This window comes from Capra hircus, chromosome 5 (assembly GCF_001704415.2).
Source record: "Capra hircus breed San Clemente chromosome 5, ASM170441v1, whole genome shotgun sequence".
Lineage (NCBI taxonomy): Eukaryota > Metazoa > Chordata > Mammalia > Artiodactyla > Bovidae > Capra > Capra hircus.
Genome location: NC_030812.1, coordinates 81,855,311 through 81,868,630, shown reverse-complemented (window position 1 = coordinate 81,868,630; position 13,320 = coordinate 81,855,311). Strand labels below are relative to the sequence as shown.

The window sequence follows — 13,320 nt, the reverse complement described above, 5'->3', positions numbered from 1 at the left end:
ATCTTCAGTCTTGCAGATATATCATAATTTGTTGAACCATTTCTCTATTAATTAAATATGTAAACTATTTCCTACTGTATTTTATTATGAAAGTACGTTGAACTTTCTCGACCATAAATCCTTGATATCATTGTTAATTATTTCCTGAGGACAGATTCTTGGAAGGTAAATTACTTCACACATTAAAAAGATATGAAGGGTTTTTTTAAATGTACTACAAAAATGTGTTTCTAAAAGATGGCATAAATTTACTTTCATCAGCAAGGTATGTGAACCAATATTTAGTATTATCCTTTTATCTTTTTATTTTTATACGTTGATAGTTATAAATTAGATCTTATTTTCCTTTGTATTTTTTTAAAGTTATTAACAGTTGACTATTTTTTCAGGGATTTACTTGTATATAACCCAGGAAATGCCTGGATTTGGCCCATTTTATCATTAGATTATTCATATTTTTCTTATCTATATATATATGTTTTCTGCATAAAGGTTATGAGCCTTTTTTAATGTATGGTAACTTTTTCTATTTTTTATGTTCTTTTATTTTTATTATATATATATATATATATATATATATATATAAGGAAGTGGCAACCCACTCCAGTATTCTTGCCTAGAAAATCCCATGGACAGAGGAGCCTGGTGCAGGCTACTGTCCATGGGGTCGCAGTGTTTTACATTTTCAAATAGGGAAATGCTTTTTTCACAGCTAATTTCGTCTACTGCATTTATGCTTAGAAATAACACTCTCATCCAAAGACAGATAAATATATACCTACACATCCAACCATTTTCATCATTTCACATTTATCTATTGCAATTTATACAATTATATGATGTAAGGACAGAAACTAAGTTCATTTCATCCCAAAGAGCCAGGTCTTCAAATGTCATTTTGATTTAGTTCAAATCAACAATTTTTATTGAATGCCCTTATTCTATGCCAAGGATGTTCTATGTACCTGGGATCTATCAGTGAACAACAAAATATACAAAAATCACTAACCTGATGAAGTTTATTATTACTAATTTAATAATCCAGGGGTAGGCAAACTACCATGGGTCAAATCTAGCCATCTCTATTCATTTATATTTGTCTACAGCTCCTTTCTCTTCCGTAATTGTTGTAAGAGTTGTGATAGGAGCCTGAAAAGCTAAAATATTAACTATCCCTCTCTTGACCTTAAAAAGTTTGCTAATCACTGAAAATTACCCATCACTTCTGAACTAATAGGTGATTAGTTATTATATCATAATATCTTACATAAATACAAATCATTTTCTGGCTATTTATTTCATTCCATTGATATGCCCATTTAATTCTGTGCTAAAACCACATTTTTCAGTTTCACTTTTTAAATATTTTCAACTTCATATGAGATTTATTTATTCATCCCACAAATATTTGGAGGTCCTTGGCAGTCTAGTGGCCAGCACTTGATGCTTTCATTGCCCTGGTCCGGGTTCAGTCCCTGGTTGAGGAACTGGGATTTCAGGAGATATGCAGTGCAGTCTAAATAAATAATAACACAAATACTGAATATCTATTATGTGTAAGACACTGTTCCATGTCAGATATGCAGCAGTGAACCAAACAAAATCTCTATCCTTCTTTTATTGCAGCAGAAAGAAATACAAATACATTAAAAAAAATCAGGTAAGGATAAGTTGTATAAAGAAAAATGAAGCAGTATTTCCCTGGTGGACCAGTGGTTGAGACTGTGCCTGCCAATACAGAGGACATGGCTCTAACCCTGGTCCAGAAAGATCCCACGTGCCACGGAGCAACTAAGCCCGAGAGCGGCAACTACTAAAGCCCCAGCACATAGAGCAAATGCTCGGCAACAAAAGAAGCCACCACAATGAGAAGTCTGTGCACCAAAAGTAAGAGTAACCTGCACTCGCTGCAACTAGAGAAAGGCCACTTGCAGCAACAAAGATCCAGTGTACCCAAAAATGCATAGATAAAATTTTTAAAAAGAAAATTTAAGCTCAAGAAGAGGGTACAGAAGGAAGAGATTGTTCCTTAACATCGGGAAATCAACCAAAGCTTCTCTGAAGACTTTAAGGGGACTTTAAGTAGGGGAGGGACCTCAAAGAAGTCATGAGGATGGAGGGTACCTGGAGATGAGTACATCCCAGGCAGATGCAGAGATGCTGAGAAGGGAGTGAGTTTGCCATATGTGAGGGGCAGCAAGGAGGCCACCAGAAGCAAAAGAGAGCTAGGCAAGGAGACAACAAGAGGACAGTGGGAAGCCAGGGTGGGGTTGGGGTGGTCATTGAACAGAGGAGAGTCCAATCATATACTGATTTGACTCTGTGAGGAGTTTGAGCAGAGGAGGAACCTGAACCAATGTTCTTCCTCTTTTTTAATTATTATGGCTGCTGTATAGAGAAAAGATGAAGGGAGGGGTCAAGAGAAGAAGCCGGAAAAACAGCTAAAGCAATTATCCAGATGAAACTTTATGGTACTTTGGTGCAGGGTGGCAATGATCAAAGTATTCAGAGGTAGTCAGATTTTGAATATTTTAAGGTTAGAGCTTGCAAAGTTTGTTAAAGGATTAAATTTAAGAGCAAGAAAGTAAGATTTACAGATGACATCACGATGTTTATGCCTGAATGTCTAGAATGACTGACGGCATTGCCATTTACTGAGATGCAAAAGACTTGAAAAGGAATTAATTCTTAGTGGGACATGAAAGTGAGTGAAGAATTTGAGGTTCAGTTGCCAACTGGAGATGTCACGTGGGCAGTGAGACATGTGAGACTATAAGAGGAACGACCCAAGCTTCGACCAGCCTGGGATTAACGTTAGGAGAGCAGATGAAAACCGCAAGTGACTGTGGAGAGAGGAGGCAGCTAGTTTAAGGTTTGCGCCTGGCACACTTCAATATTTAGAAGCTAGGAAGATCCAGAGGAAATAGCAAAGGAGACTGAGAAGGAGTGGCCTGGTGAAGTGGAAGGCTGAGAGTAGGACTGATATCCTGCGAGCCAAGTGAGGTCATGTTTCAAGGAGATTATCAACTATGATAAATGCTAATGATGACTTGAAGAGCAGAAAGTGCTATGCAGGACTGGGGCCAACCAGTCATCAGTGAAGAAGAGTCAAACAAGTGTTTGCTCCACACAGGCACCACCATTATAAATTCATCATGAAAGCTGAAAAGAAAAGCAGAATTACAACTGAGGGACTGGTGCTACACACAAAATAACACTTACAGAATACTGACATTCTTCACTTGCCTGCTGAGCTAGCTACTGTTGTTCAGTCACTAATTCATGTTTGACACCCTGTAACCCTATGAACTGTAGCATGCCAGGCTTCCCTGTCCTCACTATCTCTTAGATTTTGCTCAGACTCATATCGGGGATGCTACCCAACAGGCTTTTTAGAAGGGACTTCCCTGGTGGTCCAGTGGTTAAGAATCTGCCTGCTAATAGAGGGCACTTGCATTTGATCCCTGATCCGGGAAGATCCTACATGCCACAGGGTAACTAAGCCCATGTGTCACAACTACTGAGCCCACACACCTAGAGCGTGAGAGTCACAGCTCCTGAAGTCCTCGTGACCTGTGTGCCCACGCCCTGCAACCAGAGAAGCCACAGCGATGAGAGAAGCCCCCACACCACAACTAGAGAGTAGCCCACAGCCAAAACCAAAAATAAATGCATTTTAAAAAGAAGGCCTTAGAATGAGACTTCTCAGTGGCTCGTTCAACTTAAAAACCAATGAAGAAAATTATGGAATCAATTCATCAAGCAAAGAAAACCTATTCAATTCTATCAAATTAGAGAACCTGGAAAGTGTGTTTAAAAGTACATATACATTGCATCTTTTCTGTTATTTCCTACCTGTTTGGTAAGCCAAAGGCGCTCAAGTGATCTACTTGGAAATGAAATACTCTGATTTGTCTTGTTAAGCAGTGTTTGATGAGACAGTGGCACGACACTGCGGCAGGTGTGTCTCTAAGTTATTCCTCAGCCTAATTTCATCGGCCAGTACATCACTTACAGTGTTGTTGACCATTAGAGAACCTTGGAATTGGTAGCAAAATTAGGAACATCTTCAAAAGGAAAAAAAGTCTGAGGCTAACACTGACCACAGCTCACCCCTCTCCATGTGCCTTCTAATAGGACTCAAATCTCCTGACTCTGCAACAACAATCAGTTATGGAACAAAGAAAAGCATTTCTGTCTTACAAACACCGATTTTAGCTGCACTGACACAGAGATCAAAGTGGGCTGTTGCTAAATGCTCTCTCTAAAAGACAGTTAAAACAACTTTTCATAGGCCTAACAGCTTTGCTGTCTGTCTAAATCTGGTGTATTTACAGGACGTGGATGCTGGTTCTGTCAGAAAATCAGAATAGAATAAGTATATGAAACAAGCCAGTGCAAATAAACAAATATTTCAGAATAATAAAAATTAAAACTAAACAAATTTGGTTTAGTAAAAACTGTCTTTAGGAAAACTTTTCTTACATGGGTCTTAACAAGATAAAAGACAAGGGAGTACAAACAGGAACATGAAAGATACTAATTACGGGACCCTTTGGAGGACTTTACCAAGAGCAAACAAAAGGAACTTGGTGGTGCTGACTCCGGAGAAACATGAAGGCAGAGGTGGAAGGTGGTCGAGGGCCACCACACATCAATATTTCATTTGCCTTTCAAACAGGATTGCTCTCCAAAGTTTTAATCATCAGCCTTGTGCTGGCTTGCACTTCCCAGGTGGCACTAATTATAAAGAATCTGCCTGCTAATGCAAGAGACACAGAGACACAGACAGGTTTGATCCCTGGGTTAGGAAGATCCCCTAGAGGAGGAAATGGCAACCCACTCCAATATTGCTGCCTGAAGAAATTTCATGGAGAGAGGAGTCTGGCAGGCTATACAGTCTATGGGGTTGCAAACAGTCAGACACAGCTGAGCAACTGAACCTATGCACACGTGCACACACATACATACTTGCACTAGCTGAACCTTGCCTGAAGCACTGGGTTGCATCCTGAATGCCATGTTTAAAACACTAACAAATTAGAGAGAATTCAAAAGCATACTGAAAACAAGCCAAGAAATCTTAACGGAATAGGAACCACCGAAAGTCATGGAGAAAACAATAGGAGACGTGAGGGCTATCACAACATACTTGAGAAGTTACTGCGTGAAGAACCCTGGATTCAGCACCCGCGGGCCTTCCAGTTCTGTTACCAGCCAGGCAAAATATCCTATGCTAGCAAATTAATCTCTCTGGAACTTGGGAGCAAAATTATCAGGTCAACCTAGATGATCTTAAGTTCCTTTAAGTTGTATACCTTTATCATTTCAAACTAGATCACTAACAAGGAGACTAGCAAACACCCACATCTTTTCTGAAATGAATCATTCTATGTTGCTACAAAAGGAAAAATTGGTAAAAAATTATAACATAAAAATCTGGATCAATATAATACCTTTTAACAAGTTTTCTAGTAATGGAACCAGTTGTCTCCCCAAAAAATGAAGACTGAAGTCACTGTTAATGGAAATATACAGGCAGGTACTGAACACTGAAGGAGATCAGCCCTGGGATTTCTTTGGAAGGAATGATGCTAAAGCTGAAACTCCAGTACTTTGGCCACCTCATGCGAAGAGCTGACTCATTGGAAAAGACTCTGATGCTGGGAGGGATTGGGGGCAGGAGGAGAAGGGGACGACAGAGGATGAGATGGCTGGATGGCATCACTGACTCGATGGACATGAATCTGAGTGAACTCTGGGAGTTGGTGATGGGCTGGGAGGCCTGGCATGCTGCGATTCATGGGGTTGCAAAGAGTTGAACACGACTGAGCGACTGAACTGAACTGAACTGAACACTGAACTGCAGGATTGCCAGTTTCTTTTAACCCTGAGATCCTATGGTTCTTCAGGTCCAATTTACCAAATGCCTTTCCTCCAGATTACCTTCACCTGTCTCAGTGATGGAAATCAGTTGCCCCAGGATTTCATAACTTTGTTATAACATCTGAATTTAGTCCATCTCTATGTCAGGTTGCTGTTGCCTGCGTCCAGCTTCACCAACATGGCTTCTGGGTCTCGCCTGTGTCGGATGGTCCTCATTCAGGTCATCCTCCATATTATTATTGGGTCTTGGGGAAACTACTTGAAATTGCTTTAAAGGCTACATATAACCTTTTAATAATACCAGTGAAGTTACCATGATATGGATAAAATGGATGATAGTACCAACTCTCTTACTAAGTGCCATGCCTGTGTTAAGACCTATATACCCATTATCTCATTGAATCCTCCCAGTAACACTATAAAGAATGCATTGTTATTGTACTGATTTTACAAAAAAGGAAATTCAGCATCAGAGGGGTAGGTGTCTTGCCCAACAAGATAACTGAGCTATTAAGAGGCAGAATCTAAATTAATTAGCCTCCAATTAAAATAAATAAATCAATAAGAAGAAGAAAAAAAAAAGAGGCAGAATCTAAATTTTAACGCTGGTCTGGCTAATGCCTCTAAAATGCCTAGTCTTAACAATCCTGCCCTACTTCAGTGATTATCAAAGTGTGGTCCCTAAACCAGCATCTTCAGGACCATGTGAAAACTTCTTAAAAATGCAAAGACTTTCTTTTACTGAGTCAGAAACTATGGGGGTGGGGTCCAGCAATCTGTGTTCTATCAAACCCTGCACGTAATTCTACTGCTTACTAAAAGTTTGAGAATGACTGCTCTACTGAACTGAAAATTTACCTAAAAGGCCACATTATACTTACTTACCTATATATATACATATATATATATTTTTGTGTGTGTGTGTGTGTATTTGAATTTGAAAGTGTGTGGTAGCTCCTTAAACTTTCTTCAAGGCAGAAAGACAAATCCTAGATATGCAAAGTCAGGTTTCCTGTCCCTTCCCTGACATAAGAAGGGTGATTCCTTCTCTTTCTCAATGAGGGGATAAAAGAGTTCCTGCTTGACATAAACAAGAGGGAGGGAAACAAGAAGGAAAGAAAAAATGCTTTCTGCAGTATAGTTAAGCTATTGTGGTTAGACATAGGACTGAATAGACCAAGAAGACCATGAAATTCCCTTAGAGCCTTTAATACTAATAACACTAAGTCTACTTAATCAAAATAAAATAAAAATCCTGCCTACACACACACTTTAAAACAAAAATGTACCCCTTAGCCTTATGAATAAACACATCAATGGAAAGACCGTTTCCAAGGTAGCATGATCAATGAGTCAATGACAGTTATCATTAGCTTTCTTTCGTTTAAAAATAAAAATCCTGCTAGCTTTGCAGCACATGCTGTCTAGAGTGTGACTCTGATCTTTTCAACCTTATCTTTAGTCCAGAGCACCGTGCAAATCTGCAAATCAGTCTGCAATATTTTTACTATCTTCCCGCACATGCAATTTTAAACCTCAGCCATCAGCATGTAAACCGCTGTTCACTCCAAGGCCTCCAGAGATACTTGTGGCCAGTCATTTAGAAGCGCTTTCACAAGGTCACAAGGGTAAATACAAGTGGTATGTAGTGCTGTATAAGACAGGATGACTCCTCTACAGGTGCAGGTCCACCTGAGGAAGGTAACGAGTGGCTTTGAAGGTCTACAGAAATACAGTAAAACAGGAACTGCTTTACTTCACACACGTGTGAACACAGCGGAGCTCAAGCATACTCCCCCACACCAAAGACGAAATAAATACATTCCACCTGCTAACCCTGACTAAATATAAGTGCCTGGACTAGAATATGTGATTTATTCTCTTATCTAACATTGGTCCTGGATGTCTGGGTCTGCAGTTGTTTCCTTACATCCCCTTTGTCCTTCCTCCTTCCAGAAAGAACTGTAAGGAGGCAGTGAGATAATGGATAAAATCAGCATCCATTCATGTGGACTTCATTAACCCCCTCCTTCATTACATCTTCAGTACATCTTAGTAAGACCCATGTAAACCACGGCACTCAGGAATGCAGGAAGCCAAAGGACTGGGACAGGCCACCATAGTCATAACACGTCCAAGGAGTTAGCTATACATTATCTTCTATTAGTGAAACCCTTAATTGAACAGTATGTCCCATAATTTTAAAGAAGAAGATTCCCAGGCCCCTGTTAAAAAAAAAAAAACACCTAAAATAATAGAGTTTGGACATTTTGATAATTCAGTATGCTTAGAAGGGGCATAAAATATACTAACTAAAATTAAGTGCTATCAAAGGGTCCTTTCTTCCTTCCTTCCTTCATTCATTCAGTCAATATTAACAGACAAAAACATATGCTAGACAATATCCAGAAAATGCCAACCAGTCTACATGTGTCCTTCCCAACCCTCAAATAAAGCCGAACATGAGAAAATGGACTCAAAGTAAAAAGCAGACTGCATTTTGGCTGACATGAGTAAAAACAGCAGATGATTCAATTACTGGAACACACTCTCATAGGCAACAGTGGGCAGTGTTAGGTCCCAACCAGTATGGTCAAGTACCTACCTGACTGAAAGCCATAGTCAAGATATCGTGAGACTTCTTCCACCTACAGTTTGTAACTGACATGAGGCTGAATAAATTGATCTCTGCCAAATAGCTTCTCTAACCAATGTAAGATGGCTACTAAAATTCTGTTTACTAATAGACCAATATAATCAGTGGTAAAAATGAAAATGAATACCTTGTTGCCATATACACTGTACTGGCATTTTGTGTACCTTAACTCATTAAATCTCACTCACAGTCCTGTGAAACACAGTCACAACTTTCTGAATGTAACAGATGACATCCAAACATAGCGGGTTTAAGTTTTCATCTATCAATAGCTGCTTGATGCTATTTAGTCAAAAGCTACATCAACAACCTTAGTAAACATGAAGCAGCATTTGATGGTCAAAGCATAACTTACCCTTGCCATATCCACCAAGAAGTTCTCAAATAATTTCCAAATGTGGTTACTTGTGTAGATTTCTTTCATTTCCACTTCAGTGTCAACGTAACAGTGATTAACAAAATTCACATAAGCAATTTTAACCTGTGCCAAGTTTCAAATATAAAAGAAAGTAAGTTTTTTCTTTTACTTTTTCCTACATTCTTCATTTTCAAATATCTATTAGGAACGGTTAAATAAAACTCTTATTTCCTATAGTAATTTATAGTATGGTTTGTGTCTACCCAGAGAGCATGCCTATCTCCTTTCTTTTACTAAGATATTTCATCCCCTGACCCAGGGTAAACACATGGCCTAGTATTCTGTTCCCCTGGGCCCAGTGATTGGCGTGAGAATGTGAACTCCATGTAGGCCAAGTCCGACATATCTGAGACAAGTGTCCCTTTCTCTCTCTCCCTCCCTCTACTCTCTCGCATCTCCCCACCTCCTTTCCCCTTGTGTCTGTCATTCATTCATTCATATTCATCCTCTGTCTCTCTCTCTCTTTCTCTCTCTCATTGTCAGATGGAACAAGGTAAACCTGAACTCCAAGAAGCCTCTTCTCCGGGTGTTTAGAGGAAAATCATGCTCAGAAAAAAGGGCATGAGGCAAAACCACAAAGGAAAAGGGAACAAGAGAAAGATGGAACTCTGACACTGCTTGAACCTCTTGACTCATCTGAACAACCATCCTTCAAATTTCCAAACCCTGGAGCCAATATATAAAATTCCCTTTTAAAATTTAAATGAGTCTAAATTAGGTTTCTGTCCATTGCAACCAAGAGAGATCTAACACAACGCTTAAATATGTTGAGTAAATAATACTGTATTGCCATTCAAAAACAATTAAATTGCTATTTCTGAGAAGAATCAGGCTCACAGTTTCCAAAAAAAAAATGGTATTATTTTAAGATGTATTAAAGTATTTTTCCAGATTTAGGAAAACTTCTCATAAGAGACTGGGATGAGTCTCACCAGCATATACCATTACTAAAGTGCAGAGGACAATAGTTTTTGTTTTTCTTTTCTTTCCTCTTTTTTTCCTCTCTCCTTGTCTTTCCTCTTTCTCTTTATGAAAATGTGATGAAGGCTATAAATTTCCCCAGTAAAAATCACATATATAAAAAAATCAGGTAAACAGTTTCAAAAGATTCATAGAATCCAAGTTAGAATCAACAGGAATACAAGGCCAGCTTTTATGGCCTTAGACGTTATCACTACTTGACTGAGGTCTAAAACCTTCAACCACAGGGTGCCTGTGTCAAGGCTGCATTACAGGGTTAGGAGGCGTCAGACTCTCCAGCATTCTGGAGATTCTGCAATATCTTAATTTAATTCCCCAGCAATTCTACCAGATATGGACTATAGTTATTATACTCAAAATTGTGTAAACTGACAATGAGAAAGGTTAAGTCACCTGCTGGAGTCAGTCACACAGGTAGGAAGTAACCGATCCAAGATTCTGACTCATTCTTCAACCCATTCACTCATTCACTCAAAACATATTTATTAAATGTAGGTCCAGGCTTAGAGAATATAATGGTAACTATAAATAGACCCAGCTGTTACTCTCACTGAGCTCATAATCTTGGTAAAGAATGAAAAGACTACAGACATTTGTTAATCAATAAAATTCAAATGTCAAATTTCAAACTGTAGACTTTTATAGGCTCTAAAACTAGAAGCCAGGAGGGTCTTCTTTGAAGAAGTAATACTTGAATCAGGGTCTAAAGGATGAAGAGGGGTGAAGCAGGTGAATATAAGAGGTTAGAGTGCTATGTCAGGGAGAACTGACTGGCTAGAATCAGGACTTCAAATAAAGACAGAACCCACAATTTAATCACAACACTATGCTTCCTTTCTTTGCTACCTTACTTCAAAACAATCAAGGCATGAAGTACTCTTGGTTTGAGGTGTGAGCAATCCTAAAAAATTTCATAAAAAATACACTTTCAAGTCCATCACTATGCAGGACTATTTGGAAACAGGAAAATTAACCTAACCTGGTGTCTTTTAAAGTTACTGTGATTTAAAATGTCTGGATTTAGCATATCACATATTTATAAACTTTGCAACAATACACTAGAACAGTATAAAAAAAGAAATTATTGTCATATACATTCCTGGAAGCTTCATTAATGCACCTGGCAGACAACCAGTCTCTAATGAGTTTTTTCCCTGCCTGTCATGCCAAACTAGGATGGAGGGTAGGTGATGTATGAATAAAGGAAAACATGTGTCCATGTTTCCAAGAAAGCTGCTATTCCATAAAGCAAAGATAAACCTAGAGAATCTAATAGTGGTCCTGCAGCACCAATCTAGCCTCTACTGATGACTGCGAATTATTCATGAAGCACCTGTTTTATGCTCAAAACATACTAGAAGTTACAAGTAAATGTTTAAGTCTGATCACAATACCATACCTAGAAATTTCTATAGTGGAATTTCTAGAAAACTAACAGTGGCTATACTCTTAAAAAGGCTTATCAACTTTCACAGTCCCTTGTAGAACAAAAAAGTAAGTTTTAATGATTTTTAAATTTGCCTAATTATATACCTAGGTACTATTCCGTGACTAAGTGTGTTATCTCATTATAAATAACCATAGGAGGACTTCTGGCACTTACTAGAAATTGAAAACAATTCTATAGCTGCTAAGCTTTTGCCAGGCTTACCTCAGGGATGCAGTCATCATGGGTCACCACCCTCACTATGTCGTCCAGGGGCAGAAGGGAATTGCACTTGATTTCAGTGTAGACATTTTTCCCCTCTGTGCATGCTGCCAGCAACTCCACAAGGGTGATGTGGTAGGCTAAGGGGCCACTCTCATCCCCTCGGTCTCTCTCTGAACACATCATATGAAGAAGGATGGGAAATGATGCTCTATCATTGTAAAATATCAGCACATCTTCACCCCCATTTATCAACTGAAATGATAATAAGAGAGTCTATATAGCAGTCCAAATGTTCATCCTTGCAGTTATTTCCAAAGGCTTGGTCTATGTGGAAACACGTGTAAATCTTCGTAAAAACATAGATAACATTGCAAAAGCAGAACTATACCAAAGCAGGATGGCAAAAAGATTGTATTCATGTGTGAAGTGATTAATTATGAAAGTCATCAAAACCAGTTGAGGAGATATGGGAGAGGTACATGGCATTGAGAATAAATGACACAGATGACTAGAAGCTGTTCAATGAGTTAGCCACTGAAATTTAACCTCCAAAATATTCCAATAAAGTTACTTTCTTGAATTTCAAATGGTAGATGCCATCGCCAAGTATGAGAAATCTCATAAGTCTCATTTTACTATGAATTAAAATATCCCCATCCCCTTCAATAGTGATGGAATAAGTAAGCAAGTGCACATAACCAAATGTAACTCTACAAGAATTTGCAGATACCATTTGTTGTAGATATCAGTAGAGGATGGAGGTAAAAGCAGAAAAATAAAAAGAGAAATACAAGCTTAAAAAAAGAGAGAGACAAAGAATGAATAAGTAGGGGCTTCTAGGAAATAAATTTTCCTTCCTGTTTTGTTTGTGTAACTAACTAAAGTGGAGTTTCCAGCAGGATTTAATTTTATTGCTAAATCACCACAATGTCTTATTGTCTATTTGAGGAGAAAACAGTATTATTTTATTAAGGAATCTACTTTGCTGTGAAGCCCTGGCTGAGTTAACAGTGATGAGTTCTGGAGGTAATAACACTCCACTCCAGACTATCACTGCTATCTTCTCTCTCTCCCTCAACTGAAAACCCAGCTTCATGAAGTCTCAATTCTCGCCCTCCTATTCCTGGAAGATGCCCAGGCTAGTTATGTAAGAGGCTTCTGCAGAGAAGACAACTTTTGTCTTCCCAGGAGACAAACCCTCTACTTTGCTTTATGAGGCAGATAGCAACCCCAAACCACAGACAGGTCAGGACCTGCGCTGGCCTCAATTCTTTTTGTCTATTCTAGTACCAATTTTCTACCCTCAGTGGGAAATATTTTGGTAGGTAACACAGATTACATAATTTTTTCTCTATTTTATTTGAATTGATAACATACTTAAATTGATAAGATAATTAACTGGCTTACACAGAAAGTTATGTTGAAAGAGAATGTATTTGTGTCAAAAATGTATATATTAACATAAAATTATAAATATTTCTTTACATATAGAAACACGTCACCTAATAAATGCCCTTGGACTTGCTTAACTATTTGCTGCTTTCCCATTTTAATTCTTTCCATGATGATTTTCCAAAATCGAATTAATTGCCACATTTCTAGGCAAAGGAGAACTATTATGAATGCAAATACAGACAGGTAAATTTCACAAATTTAAAATGCTCCTTAAATGTTTAATAACAATAATTTACATTAAAAATTCAGGACTTTACACTGAATTAACTTTGA

The 13,320-nt window shown here is 38.3% G+C and overlaps 1 protein-coding gene across 2 annotated transcripts in view; it reads right to left on the bottom strand.

Annotated features, from left to right (window-relative positions):
* ITPR2 (inositol 1,4,5-trisphosphate receptor type 2) overlaps positions 1-13,320 on the bottom strand; it is a 596,562-nt gene that overhangs the window by 306,992 nt on the left and 276,250 nt on the right. For both annotated transcript variants that reach the window (XR_001918100.1, XM_005680737.3), the window contains exons 31-32: positions 11,593-11,844; positions 8,898-9,023 (exon numbers count right to left, since the gene is read on the bottom strand). Coding sequence is in view for 1 of the 2 variants with exons in the window: in XM_005680737.3 (XP_005680794.2) it covers positions 8,898-9,023; positions 11,593-11,844 (378 nt within the window). In the remaining variant the exon portion in view is untranslated. The remainder of the gene's footprint in view (positions 1-8,897; positions 9,024-11,592; positions 11,845-13,320) is intronic.